A 22472-nucleotide genomic window follows, 5' to 3' on the forward strand; every position below is an offset into this window, starting at 1 on the left:
CCACAAATACAAATACACATTCAAGAAAATTGTTTTGCTTTCATAGGAAATATACATAAATGAATTACCAACATACACAGGAGCATTGAATTGGTTTATCTTAGTCATAACTAAATAAACTTGCTTCTTGAGGAAATGCTTTATTGTTACCATAAGAAACAAACTGTACATAAACCAGCATTATATCAGTATATCATTCATTATACCAGTGTAGCAGCATTACACAATGTGTGCATTCCATGGATCAATATTGATGCGATTTCCAAGCTACAATTGGTATTACATATGGAATCAGGTTGATTCCATACTATGGAAACCAAATGGTACAGAAATTTGTGGATTTTATCAACAACCACTGAACAAATACTACACTTTAGGCATGCTTGTACTAATGAATGTATTTGCTTTAGTTTTTGTGTTGATATTTTTAAGTGAACCTTTACTAAGACAATGTTGATTTAGCAACTTTTGTACTGGGAGGATTTGCTACATGGTACATAAAATAAGCCTGAAAGAGATTTTTGTTAATTATCAACATAATTTATTTTGGTTTTACAGTGCTAGGTTGCTGAGAAATTTGTAACAAAGTACATGTATAACAAAAAGCATCCTAGTTTGTCATGTGTGCTTTATATATATAAAATTGTATATTAGGGTGTGGTGAAAAAAAAAATTCTCAGATTGACTTTGTACTCTCAGAGTATTTTACTAGGGTACATGATCATGTCATGATATGTGACATGATCAAGGGGAATGAGTCACATGTCGACCCTGGTCGAAAATGAGTTTTATATAAATTTCTAAAGAGGACATTTAGGAGATTTCAGAAACTGAAAACCCCATGTTATACGTCTTTTCGTTACAAAGTTATGTCAATTTATCAATCGATGAAAACAATATAAAACAAAAGAATTTAAACACTTTCTTTGCCAATATCTCAAAATCAATATTAACGACATCCGACTCATTTCCCTTGATCGTGTCACATATATCAGTAAGATCAGGGCATGATTTGACCAGGCAGTACAATTTTCACATAATCTCATCTTACTTGCTTTATATGAACCTTATTAAGTAGTAGATAAAGGGTGAGAAACAGACCATTACCATAGATAATCGGTGTCTTGTTGAGGTATGGTGAGCATGTTAGTCGCCGAAGGCGAGACCCAAGGGGTCGAGCCTTCCGAGCGACTAACATGCTAACCATACCTCAACAAGACACCGATTATCTATGGTAATGGTCTGTTTTGAACCGCTTATCTTACATATAATGGTGAGCCAAAATAAACGAATTTGTTGTTATGGTTTATTCATTTTCCAAAAGACAAACTGGAAAAGCTGATATGATTATTTTGTGTAAGTTTAGGGTTTTCCAAAATAAAAACACACCGAGACAGTGTAATATTCTTCCCGTATGTCCTGCGTTTGAGTCTACGAGTCTTATCTAGTGTCAATTGAAAGTGATTTAATCAAATCAATACAGCATTGATTTTAACCGGAGATTCTATTCAATTCACTTGTGGTCATGTCCCACTCGATTATACATATTCGTAATATTAATAATGAATATGTAAATAGTTCAAAGGTCAAAGTGGGTGTGTTTTTACCTAAACATGGCGGTAACTCATTTAACACCATAGAATTTATATTTATCTTTAATATACTTATAGAACAAATGTCCTGAACCAAATCAACGCATATTCCTGGGTACCTTCCTCACCTTTTTGGTTGGGGTTAGGCATAGATTGTTGTAGTTCTTCTACATCTAGTCTTGTGGCCTGTAATGTACTGCATTTTAGGTGCAAAATATCCTTTGTTGAACTTAATTTGTAAGACCTCATGGCTCTTGTTTTGTTACCTACTTTGTCGGAATCTGCGTTAGGTGGGAGAGGGGGGACAAAGGTAGATTGCCATCCTCGTCCTAATTATACAGGCTTTAAGACATAATACAAACTAATTTGCATTATTCAATCAAGGTGTTCTTGGTGTCATTCAATACACACAAGTATTGTTTACCATCTTCATTTAAATCTAATATGCATAAACTTGCATAATAATTTATGCTGATCGTGTAAAATATATTAAACTTTGATGCATTTTAAGTTTGTTGAAATGTCCAAAAGTCAAATAATGTGGCCAGTGTTTCTAAATATGAACATGTACTTCTCTTGTTCAAAATTTATTGACCTGACCAAGATTATCTTGACCTGTCCAGATTATCTTGACCTGTCCAGATTATCTTGACCTGTCCAGATTATCTTGACCTGTCCAGATTATCTTGACCTGTCCAGATTATCTTGACCTGTCCAGATTATCTTGACCTGTCCAGATTATCTTGACCTGTCCACATTACTTGATATAATCGACAGTTGACCAGACTTTGAACAAAAGAAATACAATAGATAATGCAACAAAAGAAGAGGGCTAGACGTATATTAACAGATAGCAACTAGGAACCTCCTTCTCAAGACAAACCTGTTGCTGTAAGGCATTTTAAACAAAATACTTTTTCGTTGTAGTTTGTAAATTTGGTGAATTCTCCTATTCTGTTTAATATTTTTTGTAATCTTAAACAATGCGTATGAACGTTTACTCGACAACAGCCCGATATTGCAAGGCATTTTCAAATCTAATATGCAAAAACTATTTCCTAGTTTGCAAATTGAACATTACCATATTTTTGCTGTTAATATTATCCTTCAACAATGATAATGTTATGTAACTAGGAAGTGCTCACTTTACAAGAAACCGGCACTGCAAGGCATTTTTTGTAAAGGATAAAAGAGTTTCAAGTTTGTATATATACATGTATATTTAATGTAGCTTTCTGTTTTATTTATATTTCAATCTTATACAATGCATTTACAATAACTAGGAAATGGGTGCTTAACAACAAACTGTTGCCATGAGGCATTACATTACGGTGTAAGACTGTAATTTCAATATTTTGTATGTAACTGGGAGATGCTTATCAATGTCAGACTATTGCTGCTAGGTGTTTTTGTTACAAAATGTTAAATTCATTTTCATATTTTGTAAATATGCAATTTTTTTTCTGTGTTCTATTGTTAACTTGAATTCCAACCTTGTGCAATTGATAAAGGAAATGTATTTATCAGGAAACACTGTTGCTTTAAGCTTTTTGATACAAAACATATATAGCTAGTTTTCCCAGTTTGTAAATTTAATGGATTTTGTGTTCTGTGTTTTTTCTCTCTCTCTCTATTCAGCCTTGTATAATGGTGTGCAACTAGGAAAGGTATACTCGTCAACAGACTGTTGCTGCAAGGCAAGATTTGATACGATATACTGCCCTGATGAACTGGCAAGGAAAGGTGTTGTGGTAAGATAGACTTGGACTATAGAGTAATGGAACAAACCAAAATTTGGATGATGTCCTAAAGACAGAAGTGCTTTCATAAGAAGGCTAAACCCCTTCCACCTTCCATCCGTGTAACATAAGGGTGAAATATTGAAAAGTTCAACACCAAAACATCAACTTTGACCAATATTTCAGCTAATATTTTACAAATGTAATCAGACCCTTCCCCTAACTATCTAGAGGACTTTCATCTATAGAACATCATCAAACTTTTGGTTTGTTCCCTAATTACATATAGATTGGAACGTCCGATGCCTGTGGCCTCTGAGCATGCTTGAACTCGGCTGACACCTGTATAGTGTTCAAACCTGCAGAACGAAGAAGCGATCAACTTGTCAGCATGTATGCACTAGCTTCCTTTCCTGTATGGCTCGCACTGCTTGGGCTACTTTCAGTTCGCTAATGCATTCCCACACTTATTGTCAAGGTCGCCCTTCTGAGATACGCTTGGACTGTGCGTGTAGCAAGAATGCATGCTCTCATTTCCAGTGTTACAGTTCAAAAATGCCATTCATTAATTACAGCCTATAGTTGACCTCAACATGCAGGATATGAGTTTTTGTACCCTATACATTCATTATGTGAATGTACAAATATTTTGAGGTTAAAGAATCATGGCCTGCAATAGCTGCCATGTGAGGATGAGTACAATATATTGTGTGTAAATGTTCACAGGGTGGCTATTACACTTACCAATTTCTGGCACTGAGCAGTTGATATGTTGAAATCCTTAACCCTACACAGGCAAATAAGACATGTAATGCATTTGTACGTTTTTTGCTGTATGCTGGTGAGGGAAAAGAGTTGTTGATATCAATGGTTGATGTTTGCGGATGTTTGCAAACACACACACAGTCACACTTCTTTTAATCACCTATCCATTGATCTAATACATGTTATTTCAGCCGGAGGTAGTATACAAAAAACGGTTTGCTTTTCTTCAGTGACTGCTGTAGGGCTCAAAACACATGAAATGCAAGATTAATCAATGTTGTTTATTATGTTAAGGTCATGGGTTCAATTCCAAGTCCACTTAGTCCAGGTGAGGATTACCTATACCTTTGGCTAAGCCTTGAGTATGGGCTATTCCAGTTGAAATCCATACACCCCTGTAGAAGATATTAATCTTTCACACACAGGCATAACGGTGTAGATTCAAAGGGAGTCAAACATCAGTGGTAACCCCATTTGAAATTCACTCTCCCTGTGTACACGATTAAGGTCATGTCTTCCATAAGGGGTGTATGGATTTCAACTGGAATAGCACGTCTCTCACCATTGTCAACACAACGCAACTTATTTGATCTAGTTGCTCCGGGAAGAACACTTGGGTAATTATCTAAAAATAAGCTTCCGCTGCAGACGTGGTATTGTCCGGTGTGACTGCTGCGTGGGCTAGGGGGCAGGTCAGCATCATCGTGGAAGAGGTCATCCCACATATATACATCTAATGTTGATATAATATGTGACATTTCTAACCATACTGTCTGAGAAATTGATTTACTCAAAGCGTAATTTTATTTAGTTTTCGTCTGGGTGGTCACCGCACAATTTAGAATTGTGTCTTGATAAATAAGATGTGAAAATGCAATGTTGCTGTCGCATTTCATAATTTGTACATTCCGTTTCATTTATTTCATCAGTATCCTTGCGGGCATAATGTCTGTAAAAAGATGCAACACATTTGAAACATCCTTCTATGCAGTTATTCAGTGTGTTTTCATTGAAGATGGGAATGCAAAGCGTATGAAAGACTTGGTGCAATCCAAAGTTACTTATGTCTGACCTGATCACCATCTCTTCCCTAAAAATTTTTTATAGACCAGCAAAATGCTGTATAAATCCACTGTTACATGATGGCATTCACTTGCATTGGGCATGATGTCCAAAGTTTCACTTCATTTGAAAACACAAGACATATAGTGCAACATTTGAATTCCCTATATAGTATATCATCTAAATGCTTGAATAATAGAATATTCTTTGGTCTTTATTTGTCTGCTAACTGTCATAAAAGGTCTCCTAGAAAAGAAAGAACTACAATCCAGGACAAATTGTGTTGGATCACCCCAAGGTGTTTTTGAAGCTTCAAATGACCTCCACCATGGAATTCACGTATGAAACATATTGATAGGTAACGTAGAGCTTTAACCAATACCTATCCCCCAATCTGTCCCCCTTTTCCCCAGTCAATGTTGGGTACTTCCACAACATCAGAAACAAAATTCAAGGATTCAACATTGATAAGGGGGAAAGGGGGATCAATGACAAAGCACATGCTCAAAGTGATCCAACAATTTTATCCGGCATTGTAGTATCACCTTTAAAGGGGTCAACGCCACCTTTAAAGTGTTAGGAGAGATTAAGCCTCCTTATGTATACATCAATTATTAATAAGTTAACAAATCATTTTGCCCTGCCTGTCAAATATTCATAATGCACTTTGGGTCTGTGACCTGCTTTGCATTATTAATTACTGTATAGGGGGAAATTTTTGTGGGGTTTTATTTTTTGGCCTTTAATTTCAGAATTGTGAATTTCAGAGCTCAAAATTTTTTAATAATAGAGTTCAATGATGAAGGTCTTTAAACACAAATTCTGCAAAACTCATTATTCAGACCTGTAAATATAAAAATGAAATAATAACTCCAGTAAATATATTTTGCTGTAAAGTATGTCCAGTTTGCCAACAAATCATTGCCATAGGGTCCAGATCATGGTATGTCTAACATATGACCAAAAAGATAATAAGAGGATCAACTAAATAAATATCTGTAAAGTGTGGTAATTCTGCATAAAGAATTTATATTTTATATGGTTGTAACCTGTATATAAATTAAGGTGAAATACTTTTGTAGTTTTCCAAACCTTTAGTCTAAAAATAAGGCAAATCTTGTAGTATGATGTAGCAAAATATTAGAGTATTTTACACAAAAGTTCAGGCAAATTTAAAATCTGGCAGCTCAAGAAAATATCATCGTATATATCCACTTTTTGCTGGGGAATATGACGAAAATGTCCACTTTTGATGATAAAACGCTCAAAAGTTTTAAAAAAGGCAATTTTTGTGTTTAAAGCATTGTGCCTAAAACATGTGCTAAACTGCATGCGCAAACCTTTGAAATGCCTAAGCTTTCTGATGGAGGTATTTTATCTGCGACAAACCAAGATGGCTGAATTGCCATAGCATAGTGCAATTTTGAGTTAGTAATCTTTGGTATAATATCTTTGGATCCAACAGCAAGTAAATGAGGTAAAACCTAACACCCCTCACACTCAGACTCAAGTGAAACTTTTTTTTTTCATTTTTAGTGTTTGGAAGAGACATATGTCACAAAGATACACTTCATTGTCAGTTTTATGCTGACAAAAGTATCACAATGACTCAATCTGATCTACTCGGACCAAAGTATGAAATTTTAAAAGTGTAGTTATTACTATCCCAAATGTTTGCAGGACCTAACCTTACTGATCACTTGAAATCCCTTTCATACTTGTTCACAAAGTTATGAACTTTCTATATTATATACCCATTTTCTTGAGATTGTATATCTCAATTTCATTTTTACCGATTTTAGTCCGAATGGAGCAGAATGTATCTCGCATATTATTCATAAAAGACAAGATAAGGTTTGTGTTGCATCCTTCCCATCCAGTCGTTTTGCCTGGCATATTATTAGCTTGCCAAATGAGCAATAATGTTTTTACAAAATTGAATTAGATTTTGCCTGACCTAATTTGCCTGCTTGCATCACACTGCTGTAAGAGAGGAAATTTCCACTCTACATTTGAAGGGTGCTGGATGTGATGTACACCATGAGCTGCCTTGTGCTCTATTTTTATCATTAGAACTTCACACATAGTTCTATTTTATATGTTGTACTTGTATTGCATCAGTTTTCACAGCCATATTCCCCATATCTAGCGTCCCGGCCTGTTACTTTACAAAATGAATATTAATCCCAAAAATAAAATGCACAAGTGGTCTTTGGGTGTATCACCTTTTCCATCTGATGAAATGTTTTATTTATTTTTATGCTTTTTCACTCTCTAATCACAAGCAGCTATCAAAATGTTTTTAAAAAATTATAAAAAAAACAAGTTTTGATTATGTATCTTTTCTATTATATCTGGCTTTTTGAAAAAATGCAACAAAAGAGTACAAATTGCCAAAAACAAGTAAGAAATGTCAAAATCAGTTAAGTTTGAAAGATAAACTACACAAAATCTTCCATTTGTACAATATATTCCTTATCTGTCGAAACAAAACCTTGTGTGATACCACTGCATGCTATTTGATATCCACAAGGAAGATACAAGCAGGTAATCATGATTAAAAGTAGAGTTTTAGAGTGCTAATGAAGCTGTTGTTAGGAGAAGAGGTCTTAAGGGTGTTATTGAAGACGCTGCAAAACAAACTTGGGATTGAAACTGATCTGTACTTAGCACTGAGAAGTGTAAATTTATGTAAAGAAGTCGACTAGGATCAGTTTCGTTAATTCTATTCAGAGGATATCAGGTGGGCGAACTTGACTTTGGGACTGTATTCAGGTTTGCAGGGTATTTGCAGGTTAGGATGGTGTTACCTGGAAGGATTTGGTGTATGAAAGAAATGCCTTGTGCTATTTAAGATCAGGTACATGAACTTGACTTTGGAAGTGTGCCTAAAGTTGCCTCTTAATACCATGTTGAACAAAAGAGTTGCTGTGGAGGTTGAAAAGAAGCCTAATAACTGCAGAATCAATTGAGGAATCTAGTTCTAAAAGGGGTTACAATACATGTAAGTCACACTGAGTGCATTTAGAGATTATTGCCAAAGAAGTTTGTGATTATATCCATGTAGTTTCAATGGTAGGAGATGGTTTTGGCCATGCAGTTTCAATGCTCCACCATATTCACTATGAAACTTGCACATATAGGGTGTAGATAACCCCCTTGTGGCAGAAACTGACATTTTCATGCTTTTGTGAATTAACTGCCTTTTAGAACTACATCCTCAATTGTTCTTGTGAAAATAATGACATTATACTATCTGATTGCAAAGATGACATTTGAGCCTCACATCAGCCATTATATAACTTAATCAAACTACAGCGATTAAAGGAGTATTTTGTGATCCTAGCATCCTCTTTTTATGACGAAAAAAGCTTAATCCAAAAATGTCAGTTGATTCCGATTTTGCGTTTGCGACTTATGCATGATTATGTGTATTACACTGCTCAATAGGCCACTGTGTTGAATCCGTAATTCAAATTTGGTGATATTTTTGCTAAACGAATTAATCTGCAAGAAATTTTTTGTACATAAATATTATGTAGCCAAAGGTGTCCGATGATATAAAAATCCCAACATTTTTTGAGAAAAGTTGGGGGATGATCACAAAATGCCCTTTTAATCAAACTACAGGTATTAACTTAACCTAATGTGATATCAGTCACAAATTAATGAAACAGGTTTTTTCTAACCACATATCAAAACAGTATTGACATGAATTGAAAGATGGACTAATTGACAATACTCCCCCTGCTGCACCGCCTTCTCGCTTCCTGACATTGACGCTGGAGATAAATTTCTGCAGGTCAATAATATGCAATTCTCATCTCTTGCATTTTGGCATATGGATAAACGAAAACAACACATACCACCAGGGCACAATTATATCGATTTGATCACACATAGCAGACACCCAGCTATCTATTCTAGCCACGGGGCTGCGCATTTCTTAGCTAGTCATCAGTGTTCCCGCATGTAAGTATGTATCCCTCAAGCTCACTCGCTATTCCCCCGAGACGGTCTTTATAGCGAAAGCCTGTTTCTTATTCAATTTTTACCAGCCTCAAACCATGCAAGTCCGGGGACTTAAACAAGACAGAGGATGGCGAGAGATGGGAAAAGATTTCTCCCACTTCCCGAGTCCTGCCCATTATTCACAACACATTAAGCCTTGTGTTTAAGTGCAAGTAAATGGAAGTCCCTTGGTACATAGCTATTTATCAAATCGACAATTGCCTGCTCGTCTTTTTTGGATTGGGGGGAAAGGGAGCGACAGTAGGAAGCACGTTTGTACATTGAACTTGCTGTGTGCTATGTGTGTGAATGTGTTCATCAATATCTCTCTCTCTCTCTCTCTCTCTGTCTTTCTTGCTCGCTCTCACTCATTATCGCTCTGTGACACTTGCTCTTTCTCTCTCTCACTCCCTCTTACTCTTTTTCTTTTTCTCTTGCTCTCCTCTCCCTCCCTCAATTACTCTTGCTCTCTACCTCTCCCATCTCCAGCTCTTGCTCCCCTCTGTCTCTCTCTCTTCTCTGTCTCTCTTACTTTTTCTCCCCCCCCCCCTTCCCTCGTCTCTCTCCTTCTCCCTCTCTTGCTCACAGTCTCTCACTTTCATGCTCACTCTATTCATCTCTATATTGATGTAATGTATATAAATCTTGTGGTGACTGCAGATGTAATACTGAATGATTTTAAGCAGTAAACTAAGTGTTAAATATTAATTTAATTGTAAATAAAAATGTACTTTTCTGTTCTTATGAAGATCATAAATAATAAATAATCATGAAAAATTGTAAATATTCCTTTCGAAATCATTAAGTGATAACAATAAAACATATTTTGCATGTAGGTACAGCAGACTTCATATGTCAATTTGTTGACTGCCAGATGTGACACATTTAACCTTCCAGTATAAATACGCCAATATTTTAAGTTTTAAAATATTACAAGTTTTTGTAATTTTAATCATAAACAAGCCACACACTTCTAATAAAGTTGTGATTATATCCAATGGTACACTTTTTCATTATCTTCAAAAATTCAGCTTGTTGCTTAAATTGTTGCATGCAATAATCTTCACCAAGATCTAAACATTCCAATGCATCAGGAGACAGTTAACCTAAATGTCTGTACATTCATGAAAGGACCTTTTAATGTATTGGGTAAAAAAAACTTATACTCTGCAACTTGAGGTCAAATTTTGAGCTATCATTAGCAAGTGGAGGTTATTGAACTTTGCCATTGACAATGATGCTATTAATGTTGGCTCCTATTGTTTCTTGCAGTCCCACAGCAATTATCACCAATATTGAAGAGTGAGAAATGGATGTGGGAGTGAATATCTGATTGACGTGTATGAAAATATCATTGACTTTTTTCATGTAATATGACCTTATCAGACAGCTGAAGAGGGAAAAAAAGATTAGAAAATTAATAATATGAGAAACTATTAAAGGGTTACTCATACATTTTCTGTACAAATTATTTTGCCCAAGCGCTCTGTCAAATGATCAGCATATGAATTTGATCATAAAATATTACACATAATTCATTAACCCTAATGCCCCAAGCCTATATTGGTGAGGGGGAAGGAAGGAAGAAAGAAAGATGAAGAAGAGAAAACATTTTTTTGGGTGCGGTTTTGAACCAGGGACCTCTCGGTTGCCATACACACGCACAGCCATACCTTGACACAGGGGTCTACCTTGGCCGGCCAAGATTTCCGTGTCCAATGACTGTACACATAATGGCGCAATTGCATCACGTGGGATACTTTTGCTTACAGATGCTTTGTGAATCAAGGTTTTTTTGATTTTTTGATGTTTGGTATGGTTAGCATACCCCTAAGCATCAACAGCTTGTTTTTGTGTGAAGCTTTATGGTTTTGGAAATGGACAGCCTCATTTGCCCAAAAATTCAAGTATAACTACCAGATTCCTATTCCTGCCACCCCAGAGGTACATGTACACTGCTGCCCTGTAAGCTACTTCATTCGTATACTCTAGAGTACCTGTGTGGGTACACACATCCGAATCACACTGAGCTACACTGGTACTGCACTGATGGTACTCTAGAGTATAGCCACTAAGTTGGTGGGCAGCAACTGGTGATCTAGAGTATAGCCACTTGTTGCTGGGCTGCTGTACCTCTGGAGTCAGCAGCAATAGGAATCTGCGAGGGTATATACGTACTTGTACATCCTACCTTATTCACCAATAACATTTAAGACCTGAGCAGAAAGTCACCAGGAAAGAAAATGAGATATGATTCTTTGAGCATGCCAGAAAACAAAAGAATTCTTCTTTGAAATATTGACTTTTGAACACCAAGTAAGAGAGCAATTCTGGCAAGTTATATATCATTTTAAAGCTTGAATCTGGCCATAAATCAAAATAAAGATTTGCGGCTTTCTTCTCATTTTGTAGGAACATGTCTCATTTGTGAAGTTATAAGCACATTAATGTTTATGCTTGTTCCAAACATGCCAAATAAAATCTAAATATGGATGAATTGAAGAGTGTTTAGCCAATCATGGACTGTCCCTTTCAGCAAAAGTATTGATATTGAGTGTTGATATGCTGGGGACGGAGACAGGAATTATGCTCTACTATTGATTTTGCCTTTGGTATTTGCAAAATATGGCAATCAAACTATTTTAGATATGGATAGAAATAGGTCATCTTACTAAGATCAATCTTGACAGGTCACTGTCATTAACATCTTGTAAAAGTTCACATTTGTATTGTGAAAAGTATTACGAAAAATAATTTGCATCCCGATTGTAGTGTAATGGATTTCTGATTGACGAATATTGAGATATGAAGATATCGTTTGCGTAAAGACATGTAATGCGACCTTAATGTCAGCTGCATATGGGAGGAATTTGGCATCCTAGCAAACAAGTACATCATGGAAAAACAGACAAGTATGTTTGCTTTGAAATCCTGTGTTTGCCCATGGAATTTGCGGTAAAGGAACCGTGCAATTTTCATTGATTTTGCCATAGTCGGCATTTCTGTCAAGTAGTTTTGAGAATAAAGGATGACATTTTAGGAGTAAGTAGTGATTAGCGGAAGTTTTCCTGGAAGTTTTTTGCTGATAGTTAGGCAGTTAGGCAGTTGGTTTTTTGGGTGGTCATTCTCTCTTTAGGTCAGTCTGTCAATCAGATTGCCATTCAAAGTTTTGGTCAATGAGTCTTTGGGTTGGTGATTGAATCAGTTCCAACTTCTATAGATGAGAGATTATTTTGAGGGGTGGGTAGGTTGATGGGTGTGTGCATGGGTGTTTGGTTGATCGGTGTTTCTCTATTTGGGTGGTGTTGGTTGACAGTTGGTATGTTTGTAAGTAGATTGGTTTGGTTTGAGTTAGGTTATGTTGTTTACTTCTGAACACTTTAGATATCAATTAATCAATCAGTCCAAAGTACCAAATTCATTACAAAATGTTCAACAACACTCATTTTACTCATAAGATAGAGAGATTGAAAAACACTCGGACGCAAAAATTGCATGCATGTTGGCAATCAGACACGACAACCATTTATTGACTTTTGTTTAAGACCCGCACCAAGTACCTACAGCAAACAAACAAACTCATCCGTAATATAGCCAAATATATAATAGGAGATTCTCTAATCGAGTGAACTATACCCAACCCAAGACTCTAGCGAAAAGATTTTTGTTGTTGTCGTGTCCAATACAAAACCAACAGTGAATAAATCACCACCTAATCACGCCCGAAACCTGCGAAGGCGACAAATCCCATTGGTTCCCGGGTCGAGCCAAACAATACAAATTTATCTGCATGACAATGATTGACCTCTGACCCGGTAAACAATAACATGGATTAGCCCATTTCTCAGCAAGGGTAAATTGAGTTTAACTTGTTGCACTGTGTTAAACTTTAATCTCAAAAGCTACTGCTGATAGCATCCTGAAATATGTGGCTCTTCAGGAGCTTCTTGAACTGTTCAAAAGAACAAGTTTATTCCACAATCTGCACAAGGCATATACATTAAAAGCTTGGTCACCAAAAGAAACAATCCCCGGGAAACAATGAGTTCTTGGCTTAGCAAGAGAGGTACATTCTCAGCATAATGATCTAATCTGCCTTTGAGTAACTCAAATTTGAAGCATATCAATGATGTCAGATGGAGCTTGTCTGTGAAGTACTTTACATGTAATATACAAGTACTAATGGTTCTGGTTTTTGGTGCTAATATCCTGGTTTATGTGCTAATGTCCTGGTTTTTGTGTCTCATTTCCTAACACTTTGTTTAATGGCTCCAAGGTTGTACATGTAAGATTAATAAGACACTGGTGAACAAAGTGGTTTGTCTAGCCAATCAGATGTATTCAGAAAATTGTCTCCCAATGATGCAATTTTACCCGTATTCGTGACTTTGAGATTTCTCGGAAGTGTTGGCTAGAAGGTAATCAGCGTGATTACTTTAAAGGTACCACGTGAACAAACTTGGCAACAAAATCTTCTTTATTTGGATTGAGGGGTAATTGATGCGATGAAGTGCTGAGCAGAAAAGCTACACTGCTCTAGTCTCAGGCTAATGTGTCCATCTCTTTTCTCTTGCCATGTAGACTAGACTCAATATGCAGTTGACTTGTATAAACCATTTACCTGTCCACCATACACCAGTACCCATGTATATATACTGAATGCGCTAAGAGGTGAGGAAGAGCCTAGCCTAAGCGCTCAACATGATTGCACCACCAAGGTTTGAACCTGCAGTCTGGTAATAATGAGCCACAGCCCTATGATTGCACTACCATGCTCTTAGTGATCAGTGGGCACTTTCACAAGTAGAACTCATTTGAATCCTCCCACCATATAAACTCCTCAACAAAAGTTGCATTAGGTACCAGATTGTAAAAAAATGGGATTGCAGCTTGCTGCACATAATAATGGTCAATTTGGCACATTCGGTTTGAGACTCCATTACATTCACAAGACATGTACTTAGGCGGGGGAAAGATGATTGTTTCAAATGTGGTGTCATTGTAAAGGGGAATAAAGTAGCTATCCATTGATATGCAACATGACATGAACATGTCACAAATAATCTAAGATATAGATGCTTGAAATAACTGTCCAAACTTTTGTTGAGGAGTTTATGTACCCCATATGTCCCAATGTTTTCTAGTTACATGTAAAAAGCCCATATGCATATAGCAATGCTTCAATTCGGCTATCAATTAATGCTCTTTATCTTAAAGAATCCTACATACTAAGTCTGTATTTTATTTGTATACATTTTCCTGTTTCAGATCCCTCAACAAGACTACACCTCAGCCATCAGCACCATCTTAGAAGGCCCCAAGATGAGATGGTACACTCTATGGTACAACCGCATATTCAGCATAGCCATGTGCTTATTACTCTCCGTACTCATTATGCTTGGTCTCATAGGCAACCTCAGCAACTTCAACCATAATAAAGGCAGTTTACATGTTGGCTGGGCTGTTCTTATAGGCATTGTGCTATCAACACTTGTGGTGATACTGTTGCATGTTATAGCACACTTAGAGACAGTCAAGGTATGTTGGATGGATGCTAATTAAGGCTTTTTCAGTGATCCCAGCAAAAATATAAAAATTAGAATTGTGTATAATTTCTTTAAAATGAAGGATAAGTCATTGATATTGTCATTAGGTATTTTTGAAATTAAAAATTTGGCAAGCACAAGGAAAAAAGCAGTATTGACAAAGTTGAAGCTCTATTCAAATACATGTAGCTAATTTCTCTATACTTAAAGGTCCGTAACCCAATCGACAGCATCATCCCCGATTTTTTTCATTGTTGATGAGGTTTTGGTATCACATAATAGATACTATTTTTCTCATTACTATCCTGAAATTTGACGCTCCAAGTCGATGTATTTCCGGAGAAATCATGAATCACAGCGGTTTTTACAGGTATACCAGTTTGTAAACAATGGTAAATACTTTGGATTTCTGGGAGGGAATTATGAACGAAATATCAGTCACCGCAACAGCTACTTTGGTTTCAAGCGTCATACACATTCTGTGAAAAAGCGAACCACACTAACTGCTGAGGAGACGGTGCGCCGTATATAGTTATGAAAACGGTAACAATAAGCGTGGTGTGCTAAATAGCTCAATTGACTAGCGCGTTTGTTTTTTACCCAAGAGGTACCTGGTTCAAAACCCGGTCTCGGAAGGTTTTTTTTCCTCTCCATTTTACCCAAACTTTTTTATATTCATTTGAAATGTACATATTGCAAGGGGAAATATATTTTGTTTCCTTTTTTCTGAAACGCAGTGCGAAAAAAAAATTTTCCGTTCAATACGGGCCGGGCATTGTACAGCATGTCAGCATTCGTCATTGCCTGCCCAGAATGCAATTCACGTATACCAAGGTATTGGATTGCAAATTTGGCTATTTATTCACATTTACGCTGAAAATGCTCTCATTTTTCACAAAGCAGCATAAAGGAGGCGATATTTGATATTATTATGTAATTTTAAAGACAATCCATATCCAAAACCAATAGGGTTACCCCCCTTTAAGTAGAGAAATGGGAGATTCATGTGAAATATCTTATTTTGTCTTTAATACACAGCTTTCAGCTTATTCCACTAGTAGGCTATGTTAGCACATCTATGACACTATCAAATTTTCCAAAATCTGAATTTTGATGATTTTTACGATCCTCCAGACGAGCAAATCACTGAATAGGCCTTTAATTTCAATAGCAAGATTCTGTCAGCATGTTGTGCTCTTGGAGCACAAGAGATAAATCTATCGGGAGTGATAATATTCAATTCACCATTACCTCTATAAGGAAGACATACATTTTTGTACTATTATGAATTGTAGAAACCTCTAGAAGTTGAACAAGCTAAAAGGGAACATTTCGGTCATATTTTCGGTTTATATTCTGTCGGTCCGTGTCACGTCACTTCCGGTTGATGATGTTCGAGTGAAAACAAGTCCCTGATTCGATTTTTTGTTGATGATTTCTGTCATTGGTGTTATGTAAATTTCGATCGCAAATAGTCAGTGGAATCAAACAACCGCTTCTAAGTCTTCAGAGTGGAAGAAACTTACTTGATTTACCGTTTATATACTGACAAACTTAGAATTAAATTCCATGGTCGAGTGTCGTTTTTTCCGAAATTGAATGCCACTCCAGCAACATCGCTATGTAGCCTCCTTCACAGCCGGTTTCTGTTGTTCACAACAAACCGTGCGCCACATGCAGTTTGGGCCCGAGACTAGAGATAGCCCGGATGTTCGACCGACAGAATATATATATAACCAATTTTGTTATATGGATGAGTCATTTCCTTCAAATTCAAAAAAAAGTTTCAGAAAATGTTGCCTTAATCAAAATCTTCTCAACTTGCCAAACATTTGGGGAAGAGTTGTAAAATCTCTGTTAATTTGTGTTAAATGTGGCTGAAAATGTGGACTTTTTGATATAGCAATGTGTTCAAATATCTTGTGAAAATTGGTATAGGGATGGGTCCACGTTCAGGATTTCAGCGACACCTCTATATGCAAAGCAATATTGAGTTATTACCTGAAATTGGAAAAAAACAATTAAAGACAATATATAATTTTAATTGAAAAGCAATTTCTAATGCCAAATTGACATGATCATAGATTGATAGGCTAGCCACTCTAAGTAACTCACTAATTAGATAAAACATTCAGCTATAATGTTATCTGTGAAGCATGAACAAGTACTGAACTAGGCCTACTTTAAATCAAGTAATTTTTGCAATTATTTAATTTCATAAATTTTGCATGACACATTTTTTTTCTCGAAATTTACGTAGTATCAAACGTGTTGGTCCATTATGTTTATGGTGGAAACCAACTTCACGCAAATTACTTACCACAGAGCGGTGGACATGTGCTAATTTGATAAATAAGTAAATGTGAAAAATACAGTAATAAATATTTACCAGTAATTTGCTTGACTTTTTTACATTAATGTCAGACAGTCAAGGACAAAATCAATGTGGCGTGCTTTATCTCTTAAAAATGGAAACAGTTGGTTTTAAAAGCCTGTTGAATTGCTCAATTTTGATGCACCTAGTCCATTTTTTATTCAGCAACATAAAAAGATTTCATGTAAAACTTACTGTATGCTCTTACGAACTGCGAAAGACAGGTGATCTACTAATCACCTGAATTCGCCAGTGAAGTTACGTAATCATGTCAACTGGATCACACGCCTGAGTATTGAACCACGATCGAAACAATCACCACACAAAGTATATGGCACTCGAAGGCATACCAAAATAGCGTGATCCAGTAACCAAGAGAATTACCTAACCACTTCGATGGCGACTTCTGCAATATTGCCATACAAAAAACCCTTGATTACATTTCCCCCAAGTTAACATTATCCTTATTTCCCAAGACTTTCATGTGTTTTGGGTGAAAACATTACCTGGTCGGTATATTTTGAAAAATATATCGAAATGGTGAATTGTAGTACATACAATTTATTAATCTTCAAAATTACCACCGCTAATAACATTATGCATTTACAAAAGTGCACATTTGAATTTCCATGAAGGAAAAAAAGCAGGCAGACAATTGCAAGTAATGCTACTTTAATTTGCTTAATCAAGCAATAACAAGCCAATAATTTGCGCCCCAATTGAATCAAAAGATCAGAACATTATTATACTCCTGTGCTATATTTCGGCAACATTATGCCAAAGAGATGTTATGACAAGTTAAGCCATGATCAAAAGTGCACTATGTTATATGCAATCAAGCAAAATGACTCTTACAGTATTCCTAACCTACATACTAGCAGTTGTAGCAATAGCTACCGGTACCATTGATCCAAAGGCTTGTAGGGGTGGTGCAAATGCTACCAGCAATTTAGACATGGCCAAAGTTGTATATATAGCAGCTTGCAATTGAGTGCCTTGAGTTCAACTACTTGCAATGCTGACACACATACTAGTGACTGATAATCAATAAGTTGCATTTCTGTTATAACGAGGGATGTACACGTAAAAAGATGAAAAAAAGCACAGTGATTTATTGTACGCTATGCCCAGGCATAAAATCCACAGGCCTTATCACACTTCACAAGAATTTTCTGAACACTAGCCCAATACACTTAGAATGATGTCATCTTCCAACGATGCAGCTCTATATAGGTGCATACCCTAGTTAGCCTGCATCAAATAAACCATCACAGCCCAGGATCAGCTCCCATAGCTCTCATTCCGGTATCCAAGACAATAAGCAGTGAATCCTTGCCATTAGGGGAATCTCAAGTTCATTCAATTATTCCTCATTACCACACACCAAGGCACAGGAGTTTATATGTAACACCCTACAAATTAAGCCATTACTTGACTGTATAAACATATCAACAAAAAACTGTGACTGCCTAGATATTGCAATAACTCATGTCATGCAAATTGGGTTTTTCTTCAATAGCAAGCCAAATTTAAGACTGTATTTTTTACCAATGTTTGGTTGAGCCTCTTGATAATATGATTTTCTTGCCACTGTAAACAACAAACAGTATTAAAAATTGGTTGTATATTTTTACCATTTTTTCAAACCGATTTCCAAGTATATATGTGCATCTGTTTATCACATCAGATACTGAAATTCTTGTACAATGTGTTCCTTTCAAAACATTAACTTTATTTGTATGTAAAATGGTATTTAAAACAAGTATTGTCTTTTCTTAGCTTACAGAATCAAGTAACTCTCAAATTTCACAACAGGCAACTAAGACACAAAGTGAAATGCCAAGCTGATAACTTAAAAGCAAATTTAGTAAAAGTAAAATTACTAACACTCCCACTCAAATTAAATATGATGATGTTTGCACCAAATGAACTCTTCCATGTACCGCAATGATCTTATCAATTGCAATATATACGTAAATCCATACAGCTTTAAACTCTTCAAAATGCGCCATTTTTTCCAGCAACTCTCTCATCTTGATTTCATTTCTTATATATTCTCTTGTCAAATTGAAAAGACATCGTCAGATCAGAAGTCATCTGCATTTGCATTATCTCTGATAAGCCAAGTCAACTCTTGACAGTTGATGAGTAATTTGATCAGATCTTGTATATATATTTCCACATTAATGGATTAAACATTACATGTTATTGAAAGAGCATATTGTAAACCAAGAGATTTTTGTATTAGATAATCTTTTACAGTGTAGCTTTCTGAGCAGAAACAAGATTAGTAAAATAATAAATGAGATACTTGATTCATCTTGATGTGATGTTAAGGTGGGTCAGAGGGGAGCATGACTTGTAGCGGTGTTTGCACTCAAATAATGAGAGTAGTAAAGCTGACACACAAGAGGAATGGTATGGGTTCTATAAAGGAGATCCCAAGGCTTACACCCCCATGCTTGATTTTTCTCGGGAGGGTAAAAGGTAAGAAACAATGAAAAAGATCAGGCGGATATGAGGCTGCCGGTCAGGTTACAGACCTTTAACTGGCTAAAACTTGAAAATTATAGCCCTTGCCATCCGACTCACCTCAATATATTTGAGAGAGCTGATAAAGCAGTTGTTCCTCTACAACTAAATTTGATAATGTGTTTATAAAGCAAGCATAATGGGTTATTCTTATTGAAATCCATACACCCTCAGTGGAAGACATGACCTTAATTAAGGTTATGTCTTCCATAGGGGGTGTATGGATTTCAACTGGAATAGCTCACTATTGAGCAGGTGCATGAATACTTATAATTGCACATATTGAATTAGGAAGCATTAGGATTCAGGAAGCATTAAAAGTCACTTGAGCTTAGTTAGTTTTACAGATGACTTTTTACAATTGATAGGAGGATTAAGATTTGCTGTCTCTATCTTTCAATTTTCATGTGACTCTAGTTTTCATGCCATATAGGCCTATAGATTCATACAGATATCATGTTTGAATTTGGTACTTTGGCAATTGCAAAGTTGCCCAAAGTTAAAAATATGAGCTTTGTAACTAAAATTTGAGGTGAAGGCACTCATTAACACTCAGAAAAATTTCACCTCGCCGAGTCGGTAACATCAGTGCACGTTTCATTGGGTGCAGCTTCAAATCACAAGCATTCACCAAAAGCGCTGCATATGCATGCGTTAAAAAATGCTGCATTAATGTGAGCACAAAATGGAGGCCTCTATGGCAATGTAAACACATTAATTCAGTTTTAATTTGATACCACAATGTTAGGAAATCCATAATATGCTGATATCCCATCAGAAAGAAGCCAACACCTGTAACATTTTTTATGTTGTCATTAAATTTATTAACAGCCAGCAAAAACATAATAAAGTTCCTAGAAATTGCCACTTTAAAAATCGTCTGCTGCAGATGGAAAAGTTAGCATGGTAGTGTCGTCGTCTGCTCTACAATTTTAGACGACAAATAGACGGGTTCACTGACATCACATTAAGTTAATAGCTTTTTTCATATCATTCATATATTTCATTTTGACACAGTGTTATTGTGAATCAAGTTATTTTCATATATTTTTTTCACATTATGGGCGTACTGTTCTACGTCAGCACTATATTTTCACACAATTTTATCATCCATATTCTATTCAGTATCGTTATTAATCAATTCAAAGCCGTAGTTACGGGTATGATGCACTCCCCTTAAAGAAATGCCAATCTGAATAAAAAAGGTCGCTTTTTTCTGTAAAAACATTAAAAATCAGGGAAAATTCACAGGTCCACTTTTGAGACCCTGTTGCACTTTCCAATAAATCCTGCCAAGGGGCCTGAATAAATGCATTTTAATTTTTGTGATTTGGTGTCTCTTGAGAAATGTCATACAATTTAATTGCTTGCAAAAAATGATTTTTTTTCCAGGATTATATTCTAATAACAGGCTCCATTAGGAAAATGAAGAGGATTAAACGGTATTAAATAAAAAAAATTAAATTACCGCAGCCACATGGTTATAAGCCCGCCTCTATTTTTCAAAAATTCTGGAAACGAGGGTGCACTCATCAGCTATAAGACCATTACTAATTTTGGCATAGTTCTTTGCTCTCACATTTAAGAACAAAAAAATTTCAGTTAAAATTTGACATTCCATACTCAAACCATTGACATAGATGATACAAGTTACTGGTACATCAAGCATGAATGTTATACTAATTAGGGAGATTTGTTTAAATTTATTTACTTTTTAAAAATTACGATACCGATGAAGGCATTATTTGGATTTTGAGCTTTGAAAAAGGAAAGATTGAATTGACTAATTGCTCAATTGTATTTCAACAATACCCAACATAATTGGTTTTGTACAATTTCTAAGAATTTGTTCAGACAATGGGAGAACATCTGTTTTGTTTTTAATTTGTCATAAAAATTTATTTATTTTGGTAAAAAAAACATCCCAAAGCAATAAACTGTATCTGCAATGGTCTATTCTAGTTGAAATCCATACAGCCCCTATGGAAGACATGATCTTAATCTTCCACACAGGGAGTGTGCATTTCAAATGGGGTTGATATTTCCACCCCTGTATGGAAGACTAAGGTGATGTCTTTCACAAGGGGACCTTTTAAGGTGATGTTTTCTATAGGGGGAACACCTTTTTCATGCTAAAGGAAGGGGGTCCAAAATTGTTGTCCAAAGCTTTTGAATTTCACCATTACCTTGGCATAAATATTAAGTTACCACATTTCTATCACAAGTTGTGCATTAACAGAGCGCATTGTATTTAGTTTAAATGAGTTGAAAGGTACTTGTAAATTGACAGCAGGTTACATTATGACATGATCTTTGTCAACCTATGGTACTGTTCTTATTTATCAAGTTCTGAATATTTATGAGTATATTTGTGTGTCCTATCTGAAATGTTGAAGGGACATTAATTTTTAACTGTATCATTCTTGCTTTGTTTCTTTTTATTTTTCAGTTAAATGCTCACATTGAGAACCATTTAGCAAGAGCCAACATCAGCCTGTGTAGACATTGTGTATTGGTGGGAATGACTGATGGTTTTATATCATTCAACAATAGAGCTGTTGTATCCTTTTTCTGTAACATGTAAGCCAGCTATTCTCAATAGTTGGCCCTCAGGCAAAATCCGGCCCACGGACTAATGGTCGTGCGCTTTATGTTTGTGTGTTTTCATATTGAGAATCATTTAGCAAAAGCCATTATTGTGTGTTTGTAGGAAAGGCTGGTGGGTTTTATATCATACAACAATGGACTATTCCAGTTGAAATCCATATACACCCTATGGAAGACATGACCTTAATCTTCCACACAGGGAGTGTGAATTTCAAATTGGGGTTACCTAAATGGATGACTCCAT

At 35.9% G+C, this 22472-nt stretch overlaps 1 protein-coding gene across 1 annotated transcript in view; it reads left to right on the plus strand.

Annotated features, from left to right (window-relative positions):
• The window catches only part of LOC140137180 (transmembrane protein 268-like), a 94001-nt gene that overhangs the window by 53230 nt on the left and 18299 nt on the right, over nucleotides 1-22472 (plus strand). Inside the window, exons 4-6 of the mRNA XM_072158832.1 lie at nucleotides 3231-3343; nucleotides 14438-14707; nucleotides 22071-22181. Coding sequence (XP_072014933.1) covers nucleotides 3231-3343; nucleotides 14438-14707; nucleotides 22071-22181 — 494 coding nt within the window. The remainder of the gene's footprint in view (nucleotides 1-3230; nucleotides 3344-14437; nucleotides 14708-22070; nucleotides 22182-22472) is intronic.

The sequence above is a fragment of the Amphiura filiformis genome, chromosome 17, assembly GCF_039555335.1.
Source record: "Amphiura filiformis chromosome 17, Afil_fr2py, whole genome shotgun sequence".
NCBI classification, from domain to species: domain Eukaryota; kingdom Metazoa; phylum Echinodermata; class Ophiuroidea; order Amphilepidida; family Amphiuridae; genus Amphiura; species Amphiura filiformis.